The sequence below is a fragment of the Mus caroli genome, chromosome 4, assembly GCF_900094665.2.
Source record: "Mus caroli chromosome 4, CAROLI_EIJ_v1.1, whole genome shotgun sequence".
In the NCBI taxonomy this organism is placed as follows: Eukaryota; Metazoa; Chordata; class Mammalia; order Rodentia; family Muridae; genus Mus; species Mus caroli.
The window spans coordinates 76,946,735-76,969,096 of record NC_034573.1 but is presented as its reverse complement, the minus strand read 5'-3'; the positions used below and the strand labels follow the sequence as shown (position 1 = coordinate 76,969,096).

Below are 22,362 nucleotides of genomic sequence, written 5' to 3'. Positions count from 1 at the left end.
GTTAATGTGGAGAAGTGGGCTGCTCAGAAAGTCAGGACTGCTGGGACTAGAGGGTATTAAGCCATGCAGACACAGTATTACCTTGGACTCAGTAATGCGTGCTTCCTCCTCTTAGCCCTTATTTTGAATTTCGGAATTTTCTATTATAGTAATATGTATTGATCATTTCTTTTTCCTTTCCTTTCCCCCCCCCCCTTTTTTTTGGCTGAAATTTGTTCAGTCAACCACCAGCCTCAAGTCACCTCTCTTGTGGCCAGATATGATAGCTAATGTCTCTATTGATATCTTGTGTCTAGATATACAGAAGCACTAACTATTAATGAACGTTTGGATTTATAATTATGCACACATGTATGTGTGGGTGCCTTTTATAGGAATGCATTTAGTCTGAACAATCAAAGGAGAGTGTATCCATCAACAGCCTTGTGTATGTTACAAGTAATAATGTGTTGTTCCCTGATGAATGCTGCAGTAGGAAATTAATCTTTGTGCTCTGCTGCTATTCTTTTGCCCAGAGAACAAAAGTTAAATCTCTCAATACATCTTCCTGTTCAATCACACACTTGGTCCTGGCTCCTGCTCCCTCACGTTCTAATGACTATGTTAAAGTCCCTTTGGGTTGTTCAGTGTGCTTCTGCTGTAAAGAACAATTCCAGGTGTACTGCATGAATGAGAATCATCTACTCAAGCTTGGAAGGCTCTCTATCAGGGTCAAGGATGGACAGGCAGAGCAGAGGTTAAAGCTTATAACTTTGAACTGTGCTGAGGTTTCGAACTTTCTCTACTATATAGGTAACTCTCACAGAGAAACACGCTTGGATCCATTTTTGTTCCTCATCAAGCATTATGGAAAAACACAGGATCCCCAACATAACTTCATAGAAATATGAAGCCCAGCGGCAGCCTGCTGACATGTAGAGTCTGCCTGGAAACTAAGGGACAGAATTTTGTGGAAAGCGTAGAATACTAGAAATACACACCTCAACTTGAGAATGTCAGAAGAGCCCCGGCAAGTTTGGTTTATGGCAGAGCCAGCAGATTTTTAGCTATCCCAGGACATCAGCTACATCTTTACATCCAAGAGGAGACGAAAACAAGGTCATTAGTGGGAAACCCCTCTCTTTCCTCCTGTTTCTGGCGTTTGCTCTGTGGAGTTCAAACCACCCCCTTGCTATCCTGAACATAAATGATTTACTCGAAGGACACTCACTGGGTTCCATGTGAATGCCCAGTGTCTAAAGAGTTTGAGGAGAGAGTCTTGTAAACATTACTGCCACTGTCTTTTCAGAACCACAAAATCTGTTGGAGACTATATGGATTTATGTGGATAATTATTTATATGGATTTATTAACACCTCACAAAAAAAGGATGCAATTCAATCTTCAAGTTGCAGAATTTTCATAAGCCCTTCAAAGTTTTATTGGACAGTGGTGTGGGCAGGTATATCAAAGCCCTATAGGAACTGATCGGGACAATTGCCCAAGTTTTAAGCAAAGTTGTGACTAAACTGGATATTTAGTTGACCAGGAATCAAAATTATCCCAGAGGACCCAGCACCTTTAATTGCATCATAAGTAAACAGTTCAGGCATAATCATCAAGGAAGGAGGTGTGGGGAGGATAGGATCCAGAATTCAAGAAGATCTAAGGCTCTCAGAAAGTAAGGGATGACTTCAGTTACAAATACTCAAATTCTGAAAAACAAGTTAAAAGTAAAAATGCTGGAGTTTAAAACATTTTAATTCAAATGAATTATGTTTAGAGTGATGGAACAGTAAAGTTCTGAACTTAATATCAGTGGGGTGTTTGCTTACACTCGGGGATAAAACTAAAGCTGGATGTTGGTGATGCGGTAGTGACAGCTGTCCACAAAACCAAGACTATCATTTTTATGTGTCCTTCAGTCATGTTCTTTATTATTTATGTTCTCTAATTCAAATGCTTCTGTTATATTAAGAATAATTACAATGGGCACTATCAGGTGCAGAACCTATTTTAGCCTGTAGACAAGTTCAGAAGTAGATATTCTATGCTGCAATTCTATGCTTGTATGTAATTTTATAGCAGGGGGTTAATACACTAGAAATGCTAACTTATAGCATGGGATTTCTCCGGATTAGACATTAGCTCAGTGGTCAGGAGAGGCACTGAAGTCCATCCTTGGTCTCAGAATTTAAAATTTGGGGAGGTTTTTTTTTTTTTTTAATTTTGGAACTCATTTTTCTTCTTATTAAACATGAAAACATATTGTGTCTTTCAGTTTTTCTCAGGTTTGATTTACTATAGATATAGATAATTTGAAAAATACTTTTGAATCTTTGAAATGTAATTTTAGACTTTGTTAGAATTTACTCCTCTGAATTTTATATGTAAGACACCTGCTTTATTTCTTTGCAAACAAATGCAAGACATGCATATGGCTGGTTCTAATTTGGACAGTCTGAAATGCCAGAGTACATTAACAAAGTCCTGTTGGGCCCCAGAGCTTCTGTGATTTACTGTGCTGTAACACCAGGGTGATCTATCATAATCATAATTCTAAAACTAAACACAATGTACAGGTTGTTACTGAGAGAAAAGGAAGTAGTAGTACTCTGCAAAGTACATATCCTTGCCAGCTGTGTGTGTGTGTGTGTGTGTGTGTGTGTGTGTGTGTATGTGTATGTGTGTGTGTTTTCCTGTTAGTATTCTCCAACAATACCAGGAAAGTGCTATACAACTGAACTAAACACCCTGCTTATATGATTGTTTAAAATCCAAAGTAAAACAATGTATTTTAACAATTGGATTCAGCCCTTTAGAGCTAGTTTCTCTGGCGTTTGGATAGTGCCGCTTTGTGTGGAGACGTGATCACTTTTGGAGGGTAAATTGTTTAGCCTCATGACTCTTCACTTTTCAAAAACAACTCCTCACTGTGGAAAGTATTTTCAGATACGAATCATCAAAACAAGTTATAGCAAACTGTATGTTAGAAATAAATTACCTAGATATAACGTAAAGTTACCCATGTTGCTGCTTCCTTATCCCGAGAGATAGAGTCAAGGGTCGTGTTCCTTAAACGTCCAGTCTCATCCAAGTAGAAGCAATTCTTGATTTTGTACTTTGTTCAGCTTTTCAAGAATGTGCTATGCCTCACATCATTATATCCGTCCTATAGGGTGAAACCTCATGAATGCTGAAGACTGATTTCCAGTGAGGTTCACATACAGCTGGAACAGGGAGAGCAGCATCTTCTGTGTTCACATGTATGTGGACATGCATGCACATGAGTGGGATGCTGAAAATGTCAGCCCTGTGTACAGAAAATATAGAGAACAGGTTTCAACGTTAGCACATGGTCTAACAAGGACTAATAAGCTCATCTTGACAGAAGATTCTTCAGTGCATGTTTTCTGAGAGCTTTAACATTCTAACCAATTGTGTATCTTTATGTAACTGTTCTTTGAGGGTGGGTGTGGAAAGGAATAGGAAGACATTTTGAGTCCAGTTTTTCATACAGAGATGTATTGTCTTTAGTAACAGATTCTGCACTTATAGGAAATTTTGATATTGACAAACATCTTTCATGACCAAGACTGACTTGCTCAGATGAGGAAAAACATGTCAATTGCCAAAAGATGATCACGTGAGCAAATGCAAGTAAAGTCCTCTTGTGAGGTTTGGTTTGGTTTGGTTTGGTTTGGTTTGGTTTGGTTTGGTTTGGTTTGGTGGATGTCTGTCTTTTTGTGCATGCTACTCCTTGATTATTTTGTTTTCTTAAGAGACATATCTTTTACAGACCAGCAACAAGAAAATAAGAAGGTTATTGGTCAACATTGTATTTTGAAGGTGAAATACACTCTGGAGAAATTCTGCAAAAATACAAATTTACAAGTCATAGAAACTGGGTAGGGTTTTCAATACCTAAAACAAATGTTGATTCTTTAAAAGTAAAGTCTAATTTGAACCATTTGGTGCAGTCACGGTATGAATGAGGAGGTTTCATTCTGCCTACAGATATTACAGTTGTTACAGCTGGCCTCCTGGAAACCTTAGCTTCAAAAGCTAGGCAAGCAGTCCCATAAAAGGGCTCTGTGTGACCAGAGAGTAGTATAAGCTTTGTTTACATACACAACCAAGCTGCTCTGATGTATGTTGTATATACGAGGGGTACATCTCTCTTAGGCAGTACCCAGAAGAAATAGGTTTCAATGTAAAATTTACTAAAACAAATGAGCATGCCAAGATCCTTTCCCACATGATTTCAAGTGTTTCTCAGAAATTATCACAACACTGCTTAAAAACTTTCCCTAAGGAGTTCCCAGAATCTATTCGAACAGAATTTTTTTTGTGTTAGCATTTTATCTTCCCGTTTTGTTTGCATGCATACATACATACACTTAGACACACATATACAGACATATATACACACAGACATTGGTCCATGGGCACTTACAGATGCCAAGTCAAATAAATTTGTGAGATAAACATAACTTTTTTTAAAAAGGAGGTGGATTGGTTCTGAAGTATCAGAGTCCCAAGAATAGCTAAGGTTTGAGGCTAAAATAAGAATGTAAAAAGTTGGTTTGGCATTGGAGTGATAGTTTGACATGAAGTATTTTCTTCTAACATGTACGTGCATCCTTAATTTTAATGACCTATGGTGAGTCTCAGGAGAATGGAAGAGTACTGAAAGTTTGTGACTAAGCTGTTTTTTCAAAGCTGTTTGTGGTGCTCAAAGGCATGTGTTCCTCAAACTGCATCTCAATTGAGAAAATGCCCCTACAAGATCCAACTGCAAGGCATCATCTTAATTAGTGATTGATGAGAGAGGGTTTAGCCCATTGTGGGTGGTGTCATCCCAGGGATGAGGGTCCTGGGAACTATAAGAAAGCAGGTTGAGCAAGTCATGGGGAGCAAGCCAGTAAGTAGCACTCCTCCATGGCCTCAGGTCCTGCCTACAGGTTCCTGTCCTCTTCCTTCAGATAAGGATGTATAAGCCTTTTCCTCCCCAACTTTTTTCTCTTTTTTTCCTCCAAGATACCAACCTTACTTCATCTATAAAGTTGGAGGCATGTCCCCATTTGTTTGATTCCAGATAATAGTCTGAACTCGCTGTATTCGCCTCTTGTGAAATTCCTGGGTTGTGTTCTGACACATTTAAAGATGAGACCAGCTTGAAAACAAGTGAAAAGAGTGTCTCAGTGTGTCAGTATGAGCTATGTGTGCATAATCTATGCCTAACACACTCTGGTATTAGCTCTGTTGACCAGAAGACTCCAATGTTCATGAGTATATTGCCATTGATAAAAATACATAGACACAAATACCCTGACACAAATAGAACTTTCTAAATTCCTGTTTGAAAGTCAGTGGGATGGTTCAGTGGGGCAATGCTCTTGCTGCCAAGCTTTGAAGACATGCCCTCCCTCCCCAAAATTCATCTGGTGAGAGAACCAGCTGCCTGAGTTTTCCTCTGACCTACAAATGTGTGCTGTGGCTTACACATACCCAGACATAAGCACCCATCTACAACATAAGTAAGTCTAGAAATTAGTGCTATATCACTGTAAGTTCATGACTAGAAGATTAACAAAGAATGTCTTTGTTGGTAAAAACTTAGGTAGAAATTTTCATATTTAGTCCTCATTTCACAGATTGCTTTACACAGTTTACTAATAGAGACTAGGAATATGTATGTTTGTATTCTAGTCATGGGATAATTTAGGAGGCAGAAATTTGCATATGTGCAATGTTACAAAATTTACATAATTTAACTATAGGAAATTCACCAAGTATATGTTAAAAGCAGTAAGGTTTAGCTAAATATACAATGTGAGCAGTCACTAAAACATACACTTCTTATAGAACATTATCATCACCTCAGAGTTCCATAACGCTGTGTTCAATCAGTTCCTTTCCACATCTTCAGTCACTGATAACCGTAATCACAAGTCTGTTTTTGTAATCCTTCTCTTCTAAATTTTCATTCATTGCATTAGGATAATATGCATCCATCCAGGATCTGATGAACAATACTTTGCAAAGTTATCTGTGTTGTAGAATGTGTTGAAAAGTTATTACTTTGTATTTCCCTGTAGCACCATATTGTACAGCTTGTTTCCTTTTACAGCTTAGACCTCTAGAAGATGTGACACAGTATATAATGCAAGTTGTATGTGGCATTCTATCTCATTAGTTTTAACTTAGGAAAAACTGTTACATTTTACCTGGTAGGGTGTACTTAAGCGGCCTTGAAATGCCATCATTTCTCCACCTTCTGTCTGAGGTCTACCTCTTGCCTTGATACTTGTATCAACCTGAAAGAACATGAACATTATCTCGCCATTAGAAGCGGGTCAGGAATACTAATTGCCAGTGTAGTTGCGATGAACTCTTCTAATAAAGCATGCCATGCAAATCTAGACATGAAGTCAAAACACATTTCATAAAGTTCCTGTTTTGTTGTAAGGAATAAGCATCCCTTAGAGGTTTGTGTCATTTACAAGTCTAAACATACAGAAAAGGACCTCTTTTCAGATTTTAGTAACCATTAGAGGATTTTCTTTGATGACTTACATTTGACTTGAAATTTCTACTGTTTTCCTGTTCTGTTAATAGAAAGAGTGACTCGTTCTATTTATATGCTCACATTAAAAATGCTTTATTAACTATTTGAGAAATTTACGTGATGTATCTTGATCATATTCATTACTACTTTATCCACCCTGTAAGGTCTCCCTAATCTCCTCTCATCCCAGCTTCATAGACATGAATTGATTAAGTTCAATAGCCTATCAGCTTCAGTTTGTGTTACACATCCACTGCTTGGTGTGGAGCCATCCACTCAAGTATGGACAGCCTACAAGAAGCCACAACATTAAAGAAAGTTGACTCTCTTTCCTCGGGAAGCCCTTAATTGTCCAGTGCCTCTCAGTTGCAGGGACTCAAGAGTCTCTCTCTCTCTCTCTCCCTCCCTCTCCCATACTCCAGTGTTGACTTGCTTGATCTGTAGGTCTTGTGAAGTGAACCACAACTGCTGTGAGTTCATGAGTGCAGTGTCATGACCTGAAGACTGTTTTTCTTCAACTCTTTCTCATTTCTACCTTCCACAGACTTTCCATCTCCTCTTCCACAAGGGGCCTTGAACTTCTGGAAAGTGTATGATACAGATTTCCAGTTTGGGCTGTGTATTCTATAGTCACTTATTTTCTGTATTTGACCAGTTGTAAATTTCTGTGTTATGCACACGAGCGTGCACACACACACACACACACACACACACACACACACACCAATCAACTAGACAAAAAAACTTCTCTGATGAGCTCCTAAGAACTGTACTAATCTAAGAGTAGAGAGATAGGAATTTATTGGCCAAATTTACAGAGCCAAGCATGTTTTTCTTTCTCTGGAGCAACTTTTAACCAAGTCAGGAAGTGATTGGTTACCTCTGTAATAGTTATGCCACTAATGCCCCATAAGCCTGTCTTTCCTAGCTAGTCATTATGGTAGTTCACAGGGTTAACATTGGGGTAATGGTAATAACATTGATAACGTTTCAACCCCAGCAGCCTACAGAACACCTTTCTGTACTGTAAGAGCTAGCAAGCAAGAAGCTTCGTGATCAGTAACAACTTTACGTTTCCATGTCCTAAGACATGAAAAGCTCTCATAGTACTGAAAGGTGTTCCATAGGCTGCTGGAGTTGAAACATTATCAATAATATCACCTTTATCCTGGTGTAAACCCTGTGAACTGCCAAAATGACTAGCCATGACACAGGCTGATACAGAAGCCATGGAGGAATGCTGCTTACTGGCTTGCTCAGCCTGCTTTCTTTTAGAATCCAGGATAACCAGCTAAGGGTTGGTACCATCCACAATGGTCTGGGCCCTCCTCCATCTATCACTAATTAAGAAAATGCCCTGCAGATGAATATTATGAAGGCATTTCCTCAGTTGAGGCTCCATCCTCTCAGATAACTCTAACTTGTGTCAAGTTGACATAAAACTATCTAACACACCCCATTATTGCTCCTTTCCTCTTCATATCACTGGTGATCTTCTATTCCCCTTACCTTAAGGTCTTCCCCCTCCCACTAATGGTCACTTTGTAGTTCCTTAGATCCTACAGATACTTCAGATTAAGTACACAAATGTAAAGATTTGAAACTAAGATCCACATATGAATGAGAACATGAGACATTTGTCTTTCTGGGTATAAAATTTACATCCTACACATCTCACAATGTCATCTTTCTTTCCAGATGAATAAAATTTAGTCGCATGTAGCCACCACATTTTCATTATCCATTTATCAGTTGATGGATGTCTAGGCTGTTTTCATGCCCTAACTATTGTGAATAGAGCAGCTATGAATATGAATGAGCATGTGTCTCCATAGCATGGAATAGATATTCTTGGGTTTACCCAAGAGTGGTATATTTGAGTCATATGGAAGCTCTATTTCTAATTTTCAGAGAAAACAGCACATTGATTTCTACAATAGCTGCACTAATTTGCATCCTACCAACAGTATACAAAGGTTCCCTATTCCCTACACCCTTGGCAGCATTTCTTGTCTTTCGTTTACATGATCCTAGGCATTTTGGTTGTGGTAAGATGAGATCTCAAAGTATTGGTTTTAATTTCACCGATTGCTAAAGATGGCAGTTTTTCCTACTGCCTCTCTCTAGTGTAACTTGACATCAGGAATTGTGATAGCCTCAGCAGTATTTCTAGTGCTTGGGAATGCTTTGGTTATCCATGTCCTTTGTAATTCCATATGAACTTTAAGATTGTTTTTCAATTTCTTTTAAGAATGACATTGAAATTCTAATGGAGATTGTAATGACTATAGATTGCTATTGGTTGGATAGTCATTTTCACAATATTAATCGTACCAGTCTTTGAACATGGAAGGTCTTTCCATCTCTCATATCTTCTTCAGTGTCTTTGGTGTCATAATGTTTGCATTCTACAAGTATTTCACTTCTTTGCTACCCAGATTTCTTTCTAAGTATTGTTTGCCTCTTAACAATGTATGCAATGCCAAGTGAGTATGCTTTCCATATGCACTGCATTTGGTGTGGCCCTTAGCCTTCCATAAACAGGAAGAGGACAGTCAGTGGTCTGCGGTAAACATATGTGAGTTCATTCTTATTCTGATCTTTAGATCATGTGGTAGTCCATCCCAACACCACTTAGCTGGTCTCTCTTCTGACTTACTACAGCCTTACCATCTCTGTTGTCCATCTCCCCAAATGACATTAGCCAGCCAACCTACCATTGTACTTGAAAACAAATCTTGTAAGAGGCTGTGTGGAGAGTGTGAATGTGAACCCTTGACATCATGACAGCTAAAACCAAAGTGTTTAAAAATCATTCTTTTAGGCAGGGCATGGACTTCAGATACAGAGCACTTCTTACTTTACTCAATACCTTGGGTTTAGTCCCTGTAATAAAAACAAACTACACCAAGAAACACTCTGCAGATCTATTTTAGAACAGATGGAATAGCTAAGGAATATGACATTTTCCGTGAAAATAATAGGATGTCTTTTCATGGAACAGGGTTAAATGTTAATATTTTATTAACTTTAGACTTTTCCTGAACCTGATAAAACAGGTTTTTAATGCTTGACTAATGGTTTCTCAACTGTTTAAATTAGTAGTCTAGCCAGTTATTTACAGAAATCCAGTACTTATAATCATACTTTACATTTAACTAACAGTGCAAATCATATTATCATCTTTTTTGTAAATATCATTTCCCAGTCTAATGAATTGGAAGTCAGTGAATTCTGGTTACAAATAGAAATAAAGGAACTGATTCACCAACTAGAGGGGAAGTCAGGAGCTCAGTTTTATACTTCGACCTTAATGAATCCATGTATAAGACTGGTGACATGCTGCATGTTTGTGAATGTGGCTGTAATCGTCCTATGTCTACATACGACTGCATTTTGCTTTTCTAACGCTCATCCCACTGTAGTATCTCATTTTTTTATGACTCTGTTCCCTTGAGAAAGTTTATTTGATCATCTTTACTTCTCAAACATGGAGGCAGTCTAGTTTTTCCTCCCAGTCAGTCTTGAATCAATATTTAAATACAATAAAAGTAAAGTACTGATAAAAACTCATGCCTGTAGTTACTGTGATAGAATTAAGTTGCCCTAAAAGTTTTCAAATGGTTAATAGCTGTGTTAAATTACCTGCAGTTTATTTTTCAGTGTTTATTTTTGTTGTTGCTGTTGTTTGTTTCTTTGTTTGTTTATAAAGCCTTCAGGCTGACATGTAAATCAGTGGTTCTCAAACTATGGGTTGTGATGCCTTCAGGGGTTTCATATAAGATATCCTGCATATCATATATTTATATTATAATTCACTATAGTAGCAAAATTACAGTTGTGAAGTAGCAGTGATATGATTTTATGGTTGGGGACACCACAACATGAAGAACTGTGTTAAAGGGTCGCAGCATTAGGAAGGTTGAGGACCATTGTAGATTATTATAAAATATTCTGGCCTTAGCCATGTAGGAGAGTCACCACACTATACAAGGTATACTTCTGTCCCATAGAGTGTCTCTAAATGGTTTGCTCATTACCAGTGATGGTTTCTTCTTCCCTTAAGCCAGCTTATCCATGAATATACTAAAACAAGGAGCTTGTAGACTCCCTATATATACCTTTCCTCCTCAGATTTTATATTTGTAAATATGATAGTTACTAGGTAATGTGATCAAATATGAATGAAAACTTCTTGGGAAATATCTAATGTAGGCCTTTATATTGCTGGGATCCAGAGGATACATTGACCTCCAGGAATTTGTGGTGTTCTTCACTATATTTATTAGTAGACATTATCTTGTATTTAACTTTGCAGTTAAAAGTTACTCTTTGTGTCTCAGGCTAATAGCAACATAGCTTTAATGACATAGCCTCAATTTTGGCAGAGGTAGCTACTCAGAACTAACAGAATTCTGAAAAGTAGTTGGTTTAGAAAAAGCAGCAGGCACTGTAGCAGCCAGGAATAAAAATAAGCCATGTAGAATGGCTATGTACCATGGGGAGAGATGGGAAGATGAGAGAAATAAGGTGATGGTAGCGGTTTAGCGGTTTTGATGATGGTTCATGTTGGTTGCTATGGTTTCTGTGGCTCATTTAATTCCATAGGCTGTGGTCTGTGAATGTATGTTGACCTGTAGTTTTAGGTTCAGGATGCCTGGACAGAACTTGGAGAAGACATGATTATACACTGCTCAGGCTGGGGTTCCACCTAACAGAAAAGAGCAGTCACAAGAGGTGAATGATAGCAAGAATCAGTGATATAAGAAGTCTGTGCATAGCTCTAGACAGCCTTGTTCTACAGTCTACTCACTGTCCTGACTAGGTAGTATATCACAGAGTGGTGTTCACTGAGTACTGTAGAGACAGACAGTGAACTGAAACATCAGAATTTTGGCTTCAAGTCTTGGATTCCAAGTTCTTGGAACCTTGCAAGAGGCCTTACTATTCACTTGTGATTTCTTATCTGTTTCACGTTCCCCATAGTCTGGATATGATTGTGATGGTGTGAAGGTGAGTGGTGCTGTCAATGAAACAATACATTTAAAAATCACAGTTTCCTTGTTTACCTTCCTTCAGCACCATCATTTCCTTCTGTTCCCCACATCTCAAAAACGAGGCTCTGAGTAATCTCAGTGGTTATTAGTGCCATTGTCTGGTAGCTATTGCAGCCCGTGGCACTGTATGCTTACTTTAAACAGAGAGTATGTTAGAACATATCATCTTATAGGCAATCATTTCTATGCATTTAGGAAGAGACAGACGTTTGGACAGTTTTCATAGGAAAGGATATCTATATGTGCTGACTATATAAATTGATACGAAGAGTGGTATACAACTATCATAGCTGCTTTTATAAAGCAACTCAGATAAATATAGATAGCCACTCATTCACACTAGCTATGATTCCAAGTATGACGGTGTCCAGAGGGAAGTTTATATCCAAAGGCTGAGGATAGACTTTTCTATTGCAAAAGGTGTGAAGTTTCCTTTATCCTCATGCTGCCTCCCTAGAGTGACATTACATGGAATCATGACAAAGTTGTTGAAATGAGGGAATCAAGGTTGATATACTACTGTTATCACATATAGAGTCTTTCTGCACGTTTTGCTAGTTTTTCCTCTAATGTATTTTTTTCTGGTCAAATATCCCTAGGACCACACAATTATGTCTTAACCCCTCCTGCCTATAACTGTTGTTTCCAAAGAAAAAAATTACAGACCATTCATATCATACTTTGAAGAGTTTTATCCAGTATTTTATAGACTACCTCTCAACTTTGGGTTTTCTGATCCTTTCTCATGATTGTGTTGGAAAAAAATGTTTATAAGACCACCCTTGGCAATCGCCATATGCCACTGGGAGTACAAGATGCTGCTATGTCTTCGTCCATTGATGTTAACTTTGACCAGTCTCTTGAGGCAGTGCCTATTACATTCTTAGTGTCAAGTTATGATATTTGTCTTTGTAATTAATAACTGTGTTGTCATTTTAAAGTTTGTTTTGGTGCTGAACCTAAGACCTCACACACGCTAACCAGTTTCCTACAGCTGGACCACATCTCCAGCTCCTGCAACACCATTTTGTTTTTCTAAAAGGTTTTGTGCTTTCTTAAGCCTGATGGTCAGAGTTGGAGCAAGTGTCATACACAGAGGGCTGCAAAGATCCCTGATCCTGGTGGGTCTAAGAAATGAAGCCTTAAAAAATCCACATAGTCATTATTTAACTGTTTGAATAGATTTCTCTCAGCCCATGCTAAAATGGATTGCCTGACATTATGTTGCAGGATTTTTAAGTCCTACCTCCAGGCATATCTCATAGTTACTAGCAAAAATGAAAGTGTGAAATGCTTTTTAATGTATATTTAACAACACATAGACTGATGGTGCTGATGTGTAGTCTCTGTGGACTTCCTTTGCTATCAGAGGAGGATGCTGCCAGACAACTTTAAATGTTTATTCTATCTAAAGCATCACATGCTTTTCAAATATCTATTCCTGTCCTTTACAACAAAATCCTAAAATGTCATATACCGGAAGAGTATCTCACATGTTAAATGGCTGGTTTACAGTCGTTTTTCAAGAAGGGGAAAGGTGCCATTCACAAGTGGTATTTCCTTTCCTCCACCTCATGAAAGCCTACCCTCAGCCAGGGTGAAAGCACAGCCATCTTTAGAAGACAATGTGCTGTGGAGTGCTGGTGTTAGGACAGAGAAATGCTATTTTACTGATTTTTTTTTTAATTCCAAGATTCACATAACTCCTACTTAATGGAATATCTGTCATTGCATCTGGTGACATGTCTGCTTGAATTGAAGAAGTACATTTCATGAATTTGATTCTTTCCTATGGTGTCGTTATTTAATGAAGATTAGGGTACAATTTTTTTTTTCATTTATCCTAGGCTACACAGCAAGAGTTCACATCTTATACTAATGTATGCTAAATAGTTGCATGGTATATAGATCATTGATGTTAAAATGGCAGTACTGAAGGCATTTTAGATCACAAAGTCCCAGTGGTCTGCATTTTGTTTGTTCTGACATTATTAAACTCAATCTGTTTATAACTGTGACTGTAATTGCTACATTTGCATGGCAGGAAAGTTTGCTTCGTGCGTTAACTTTTACTAACGCTGCTTACATGATGCTTTCTGTTCTTGCTCTCTGCGTTTCATAAGCTGGCAGAGCACCTTCAGTTGCATTGTATAATTATGCACAATCAATAAGTTTCTGTATTTGTCTTTGTTGTTTCTTTGATGTGGCCTGTAGGACGCTGCTGGCAAGGTACTGGACCGCTGGGCCATCATGTCTCGGGAAGAAGAAATCATCACCCTTCAGCAGTTTCTGCGGTTTGGGGAAACCAAATCCATTGTGGAGCTGATGGCAATTCAGGAGAAAGAAGGGCAAGCTGTGGCTGTACCATCTTCAAAGACAGACTCGGATATAAGGACTTTCATTGAGAGCAATAATCGTACCAGGAGTCCTAGCCTCCTTGCTCACTTAGAGAACAGCAATCCTTCCAGCATCCATCATTTTGAAAACATACCAAACAGCCTTGCATTTCTGCTTCCATTCCAGTACATAAACCCTGTTTCTGCCCCACTGTTAGGGTTGCCACCCAACGGGCTGCTTTTAGAGCAGCCCGGACTGAGGCTGAGGGAACCGAGCATTTCAACTCAGAATGAGTACAATGAGAGCAGTGAATCTGAAGTATCGCCTACACCATATAAGAGTGATCAGACGCCCAATAGAAATGCCCTGACTAGCATCACTAATGTGGAACCCAAAACAGAGCCAGCATGTGTCTCCCCCATTCAGAATTCTGCCCCAGTCAGTGACCTAAGCAAAACTGAACACCCAAAAAGCTCATTCCGGATTCACCGTATGAGAAGGATGGGGTCAGCCTCCAGGAAAGGAAGGGTATTCTGTAATGCTTGTGGGAAGACGTTCTATGACAAAGGGACTCTCAAAATTCACTATAATGCTGTTCACCTGAAGATTAAACACCGATGTACCATTGAAGGCTGCAACATGGTCTTTAGTTCCCTTCGAAGCCGGAATCGCCACAGTGCAAACCCCAACCCCCGCCTTCATATGCCCATGCTAAGGAATAACCGAGACAAAGATTTAATCCGGGCTACATCAGGAGCTGCCACTCCAGTCATAGCAAGTACAAAATCAAATCTCACACTCACAAGTCCTGGCCGGCCCCCGATGGGTTTTACTACCCCTCCACTAGACCCCGTCTTACAGAACCCTCTCCCAAGCCAACTGGTATTTTCTGGACTAAAGACTGTACAGCCAGTTCCTCCTTTTTATAGAAGTTTACTTACTCCAGGGGAAATGGTGAGTCCTCCAACCTCCCTCCCTACCAGTCCCATCATTCCAACCAGTGGCACCATAGAACAGCATCCTCCTCCACCCTCTGAGCCAATAGTGCCAGCAGTGATGATGGGCACTCATGAGCCCAGCACTGACCTGGCACCTAAGAAAAAGCCTAGGAAGTCAAGCATGCCTGTAAAAATTGAGAAGGAAATCATTGACACTGCCGACGAGTTTGACGATGAGGACGACGATCCTAATGATGGCGGGACCGTGGTCAATGACATGAGCCATGACAATCACTGTCATTCCCAAGATGAGATGAGCCCAGGCATGTCTGTGAAGGACTTCTCTAAGCATAACAGGACCCGGTGCATTTCAAGAACTGAAATAAGAAGGGCTGACAGTATGACGTCTGAGGACCAGGAACCCGAGCGGGACTATGAGAACGAATCCGAGTCTTCAGAGCCTAAGCTCGGTGAGGAATCCATGGAGGGGGATGAACACCTTCACAGTGAGGTGAGCGAGAAGGTCCTGATGAACAGCGAGAGGCCTGACGAGAACCACAGCGAGCCGTCCCACCAGGACGTCATCAAGGTAAAGGAAGAATTTACAGACCCCACTTACGACATGTTCTACATGAGCCAGTACGGACTATACAACGGTGGCGGGGCCAGCATGGCTGCCCTGCATGAAAGTTTTACATCGTCTCTGAATTATGGAAGCCCTCAAAAGTTCTCCCCTGAAGGTGACCTGTGTTCTAGTCCAGACCCCAAAATCTGTTATGTGTGCAAGAAGAGCTTCAAAAGCTCCTACAGTGTGAAGCTTCACTACAGGAACGTTCACTTGAAAGAGATGCACGTCTGCACGGTGGCTGGCTGCAACGCTGCCTTCCCCTCTCGACGAAGCAGAGACAGGTCAGTAAATCTCCATTGGCTCCTCCTGCTGAGGGTGGGGGTACAGTTCAGACAAGGTTAGATGTTTGTGATGCACTGTAAGGACCGCCATATTGACCACGTGATCAACTGCCATGCTCATTGGAGGATTTGTGTATTCAGTGCTTGTTATGATTAAGCATGCAGAATCGTGTCATCTGGTAATGCATGCCATCTTTCTCTGTATATGTGTATATGTATGTTTCCATGCATCTAGGTGTGAATAAGTTAACAGTACACAGTTCCTTAGAAGCCACAGCTTCTGTCATTCATATATATATATATATATATATATATATATATATATATATATACTTTGCCTTGTGGCTTTTAAATTAAACCAATATATTATCTTCACACACACATATTTATCCAATATAGAAACAGAAATTTACGGATGGAAAGAACCATAGGTCCAGGACATCGAGACAGCCTGCATTGCCGTAGGTATAACCAGAAATGTTACCATTCCTTACATGAGTATTTAGTGTGTTCTTCAATTCTTTAAGAATCATGAAACTATCAGAAGATGAGGCCGACTGGTGGTGTGGATTTCTTTATTTCAACTCCATAGTATCTTTGGGTACATCTCTAAAATGTAATCTGCCATGTGACTTCACCAGAGAAGTGGGGACATGCCTAGGTAGATACTTTATGATCAGTTAGAATATATTATGTACATCCCTCAGGTGACATCACTCTAAAGTTATGTAACCATAAGCAGAAGCAGCTGGTCCTAAACCTACCATGTTCTTCATTAACTCCATTACAGTATAAATGGAATGTCAGGGGGCAGTCATTGGTGGGCAGTGAGTGATCCTTCAGTTATGGAGAATGAGCCTTTGAGCAAGTCTTTGATATCGCACCCCAGGCCAACTCAGATCAGACAGCACCCAATCCTTCCTACTTCAAGGGATGTATTATTTACACTGACTTTTTAATATTTTCAGATAGAGTTGTATTTAATAGTTGTATTTTATATACAGAAAAAAAACCAAAGTAAAATTAATGACTTTTCCAAAGACCTACCATCCTATTCTAGAGTTTCTTTGTTGGTCTTTGATGAAGCATAAAGTAACGAAAGTCCCACTGGGACTGATGTGGCAGTACAGCCTGTAATCACAGCACTTAGAGGAGCTGGGACAGCCAGTTAGACCCCATTGTGGGCTAGCTTCTAAAACACTGTCCTGACTTTAATTTATATATAACACTGCAAGGCAGTGTTACCTGTCTTTGAAACACTTTTATATGAAAGATTTATTAATGAATATACATATTTTTTTCTTTTTACTGACACAGAAGGGGCCAAATTCTATTCTTTTAATGATTTCCTACCTCTACTATTCTGGTTCTGTTTTTAAAAGGGGATGTGGGTGTTATGTTATTTTCAGTTCCAAGCTCTCACTGAGAGTTTCAAGGAAGTCCAGATAGTATACCTATACTTCAGTACTATCACCACACATTCCAGAACTGTAATAGTATTCTTTCAGATTTCAAGCAGTATATTAGTGATGATAAGGTTAACGCATTGAAAATTTCTCATTGAAAAATTTAAACAAATATAAAAGACTAGTGAGAACTTGCATAAAATATTTATAAAAATGGAGTGTTTGAAGAGAAGCCAACACTTAAGCTTATTTGCATGAATTCCTTTCCCATTTTAGTTTGCTGAAAACATCACAGTTCATAACACTGAACTAAATAACTAAGGATAAGATAGGGATCCAAGCCTGGCGCTTTTACTAATGAAGAGTCACTAGGAAGCATAAGCTCCCCTGTATCTGGGTCCCGACACAAAAGGAAGTGCTGTGCCGAGAGAATTTGTTTGTCTGAAGGAAAATACTTGCTGACAGAAAAAGGATATTTTAGTTGCCACTTTTATTGTAAGGACTTGGGAGATTAGCCAGTGCCAGCCACACAGAAGTTAGAGATGTGGTCTTCTAAGTACAAGAGGAGTACAGATGCGCTGTTTCAAGAGACAGCCGACACATTGATGAGGGAGAGTATGCTTACTATACCTAAACCTTTTCACTTCAGATTTTTATCACATGATAAGTGACAAAATTCCAATTGAAAAGATATTATAAAGTGAGATCTTTTTATTCTTGATTGTAATTTGACTTTCTAATTAATAAACAGATCTTTTGATCCCAGATTAAATTTTTAAAAAAAAAATGTCTTTTTTTTTTTTTTTTTGGTCAAAGAAAAGTATTCATCCTATTGAGATGATGGCTTACATTAGCATAGTGCCGTGAGAGTAACTGCTACCAAAATCACAAGAAACAGTGTCGCCATTGAGTCTTCCTGACTCTCGGCAGAGTGGGCCTTGAAACATAATTAGATTTCTCTTTCCGACTTTAACCATCTTCCATCAATGATGCCAGCCAGCGGCTGTGTCCACTTGTGCAGAGGCTCTCTGGTCTTGTCTCTGATCCACCTTCAGTTTACCTTTCTGGGTCTTCTCTTTAACCGTTATGCAAATTTCAGAGAGCCTGTCTTCCCATCCTCTTCCTTCAGTCAACTTCAATGGATTAAAGCCACGGTGGAGGACTTTCTTACCTTTCTCTTTAGCCAACAGGCCTTTCCAAGAAACTCTCCTTTGTCTTTAGACCTCCTGTCTCCAAACTATTTCTTACTACTCTGAAGAGGCCTAGCTTCATCCATCCTTGACCTCAGTGTCTTCCTTGTATAAATAAAGCACCAGAGAGGACACTCCTTGTGGGAACTATCCCTAGGACAGCAGTAATAAAACTTCACAAGGTCTCCTCCTTTCCTCAGTGTACCAGTGCCTCATCCTCTGGCTGAAATACCTTACAGGAGTTGGAATCACAAGGGGTTGCCTTGGCGTCTTCTTCCGCATGAGAGTAAAATGGAGACAGAAAGATGTTAGGTAATATGGTTTGGGTTTGACAGTGAGAGAAAGACATGCATGTAAGGTTTGTCAGACTGACAGTAGACCAGTGTTATCAGAGGTGGCCTTCTGTGTATACTTGTCAATAATGGTATATTTAATCAATCAAAAGTCCACATTAATGACAAAGAACAAGCTAATATGTACAGCTCATTCACCTAATCACTAACTAGCTGGGAAAGTGACCTTTTTTTTTCTGAGTGACTGAATGTAAATCATTTTCTCTCTGAGGGGCCTGGTGCTTGAAGAGGATTACCACATTTCTTCCTTATTTATCCCCTGTTTTGTTTTTTGTTTTTTTTTGTTTGTTTGTTTGTTTGTTTTGTGGCTGAGTTGTGGTTCTGTCAGGGAACAGCAGGCTGGGTGGTAGAACTATAGATATGCCCCATGAAGAAGTTCTGACCAAGTGGCCTGGAGCTGTAGTGTTCATAAAAGCATGATAGTCACACTTGGCAGAAGTTAGTTTACCTGGACTGTCATCTCATCCTCTGACTTAATCTTTGATCCTTAAGATGACTGGCCACTCACCCGTTTATAAGAAAAACCCATATATTTGCTTCTTATTTGGAGTGAGGGGTGGCAAACCAACAGCTAAATCAAATTCTATTTATTTTCCTCAGTTTGCTCTTCATTTTGCTTTGGTGATTAATTTTAAAACCCCGTCAGTTGAAATGAATGGTCTGTATAGAAAGACATTGTCATCCTTGTGACCTTTGTCTGTTCCTTTGTTAGCATCTCACAGTAAGTTTGTCATACATTTTACCAGAAAGGTAAATGCCTCCTCTTGGTCTTTAAGGTGTGTGGGGGTTGGTTCAGCCAGATGAATAAATTTTAAAACAAAATAATATCTGCCTAGGGTGATTTATAAATAAATATGAGGCAACCATTGATTCCAAGTGTGAACCTTCTTTTTGATTGCTAGTTAAATCAGTCTGAATTTAAACATGTAAACTTCTTGATTTGTATGGAGGTAAGACATCTGTATTTGGTTTGTTAAAACCTGCTGATGTCTCCAGAACTAAATTTGTTCATGTATAGGCCTCTGGGTAGCCATAGCTAAACGCAGAGATGTATAGGTTCTGCTCACCTTATTACCTGACTTCCAGCCCTGTACAGGTGTGCAGGAATAAATTAGCATCAGCCCCTCCGACGAGCCACTGCATATATTAACAACAGAGGTGAAGATGTGAGAGCATGCTACCTGCCTCCTGTTATCACCTTCTCAGCAGCGCAGCATCCATTTTTCCATCATTCTCTACGTTTGGAAACTTATAGAGAACTTTTATAGAGAGAGCTTTTCAATGAAGACCAGGCGACACCTCCAAGACATGAGCCACTTAGCACCAATTCAAGGGAACTATTAGTATATGTGCCCTAATGTAATTAGCTGTCAAATAGTGTGTTAATCCTCAGTGGAGAGCCTCTTCATAGATAACTACTTCACTGCCTACATTGTGCCCAATCACATCTCGTGTCCCTGTTTTCAGAATTCTTTATAAAGTGGAGTTGTGTAGGTCCTCTGGCCTTAAGAGATGTTTCCCCACCGGCTCCTCTGTTAGGTTTCACAATAGAGCCAGAAGATCAATAGGCCTTTTGTACTGGTCTCCATTACTTTCCATCAAAAGCAAGCAAACAAAGTAAATCCCCCTCCTGAGTAATTGCTGGTTGTGCCCTCCTCAAGCAAAACTTTGGTAGTGAGATAAACTCCGGTGTCATTCTTGTCCCTGGGGTTCTTTTTATACACTGGGAGAAGAGCAATGAGCAAAACGGTCTCCTTGTATCATGGGGAGAGACTCTGTCAAGCCTAAAGTGAGCCTTGGATCTTCCTAATGACCTCCTGCTGGCCTGGCTGGATGCAAGACAAGCTCATTTAAACCTCTGCTGACCTTTAACTCCTCCAGAAGAACTGCTGCCTTCACTGCCGCCATCTTCAGAGCTGTGTGCCACAGAGGCAGCACAGGGCCCAGCAAACCATTTCCCTTGCACGTGCAAAGAGGTATTTTATCAATGCTGTGGAGTGAAAAGTCCTAGTAACTCTCCTATGACTGTGCAGCTCTTACGACAGAAAGAACGCTTCCAAACAGCCTTAATGCTTGCCCTTCCCTAGAAAGGACCAGGCCAGTGGTTTTTTATCAGCATTGTCTGGAAAATTCTGGCAAAATACCAAAGAAGGCATATCTTTAGTACCCAGGCAGTATGCTTCATGACATACTGACATGGCAGCCAAGGGGTTGTTCCTGCTTCCTGTTTCTGGGCCTCCAAAACTAGTGGACTATTTTTTTTTCCTGTTACTCTTTCTTTTGTGAGATGTCATTTGGCATACTTGTTTTTGCAAAATCCTTATTGTAAGAAGGTGGTGTGAGGCTACACATACACATTAATATTTTCTCAGGTAACCCTGGTAGGATCTCTTCCTTCTAGTCACCTGTGTAACCCTGGCAGCGTCCCTGCCCCTTAAGTAAAAAGCTTCTACCCATTAATCATTAAGCTTTACTTAAGTAAAGCTTCTACCTTTAAGTATCGTTTGCTCCTTGTTTCCTAAGACTACTCAGAAATGATATGATGTTTTCCCCGTAAGACTCTCAGGACCTTCAAAGTGACGAATATGGCAGTCTGTGAAAGAAGTTTGCACTTGCCAAGAAATTATAGTGTTAAGAATTTAAAAGGAGATCTAGTGACCTTGATTCTCTAGTGCCAAGACTTGAGAAGCCAAGTTGCCAAGTCAGTGGAAGAGAGAACACACCTCAGGAAAGGACAGTTTTTCTTCAGTCATTTCACATAAGGCTACACTTTAGAAAAATACCTACATTTTATGTCCTAATGCAAACTGCTTGAATTAAAACGAGAGTTGTAAATTCCTGGTAAAAAGCTGTCAGGCTGACGTGTGAGTGATCTTAACTCTAGTATTTTATGGAGTTTATTACTTCTTTTATTAACTAAGGGGGAAAATGTTACCCATTCCAGTTTAATTCTTTTTCTTGCTTGCTCTAATTTTTACTTTACCCTGGGAGAGGGCGAGAGACAGAGGTAGACAGACCAAGTGATTTTACCTGAAGGCATGTGGGTGATGTTCAGTCTCACCTGTGCACAGATACATCCGTACCATACCCGGCTACTGCGAGTCATACTTACAGTCTCATGCAGGAACACCATGTGTGTGTGTTTATATATAGAAACACACTTAAACAGAAACACCCAGATACATCTTAGAAAATGATAGATGAAGTTACTCCCATCACAGTGGCTTCACAAGAAGCTTTTCTAAGTAAAACTGCAGAGATGGAGCTAAGAACAGGCCCTGGGAAGGAAGCCTCTGAAGGCTGATGGTTGGATGAGCGAGCTGCTGTAACTCTGTCACTCAGGGGCACTGCTGGGTCACTCTGCTCACTAGTAATTGTGTTTTACAGACTTCTAAAGCAATTGGCTCAGTCAGTCCCAATTCAATAAAAGGAGAGAGAGAGAGAGAGAGAGAGCGCACTTTTGTTCTATTTTTTACTTGAAATTATTTCATTCAGCAGTCTGTCTTTTTTATTACCAGGACTTGACATTAGCACTCCAAGCTATATTAGCATCCATTTCAGCAGTTCAGTAATGGTATTAAAAAAACACTTAACTTCAACGGTGAATGGCTGTATGACAGAA

General features: G+C 39.6%; 1 protein-coding gene across 5 annotated transcripts in view; it reads left to right on the top strand.

The window, feature by feature from the left end:
- Bnc2 (basonuclin 2) overlaps positions 1–22,362 on the top strand; it is a 402,776-nt gene that overhangs the window by 365,791 nt on the left and 14,623 nt on the right. For all 5 annotated transcript variants that reach the window (XM_029476262.1, XM_029476261.1, XM_029476260.1 and 2 more), the window contains one exon: positions 13,822–15,791. In XM_029476262.1, coding sequence (XP_029332122.1) covers positions 13,822–15,791 — 1,970 coding nt within the window. The remainder of the gene's footprint in view (positions 1–13,821; positions 15,792–22,362) is intronic.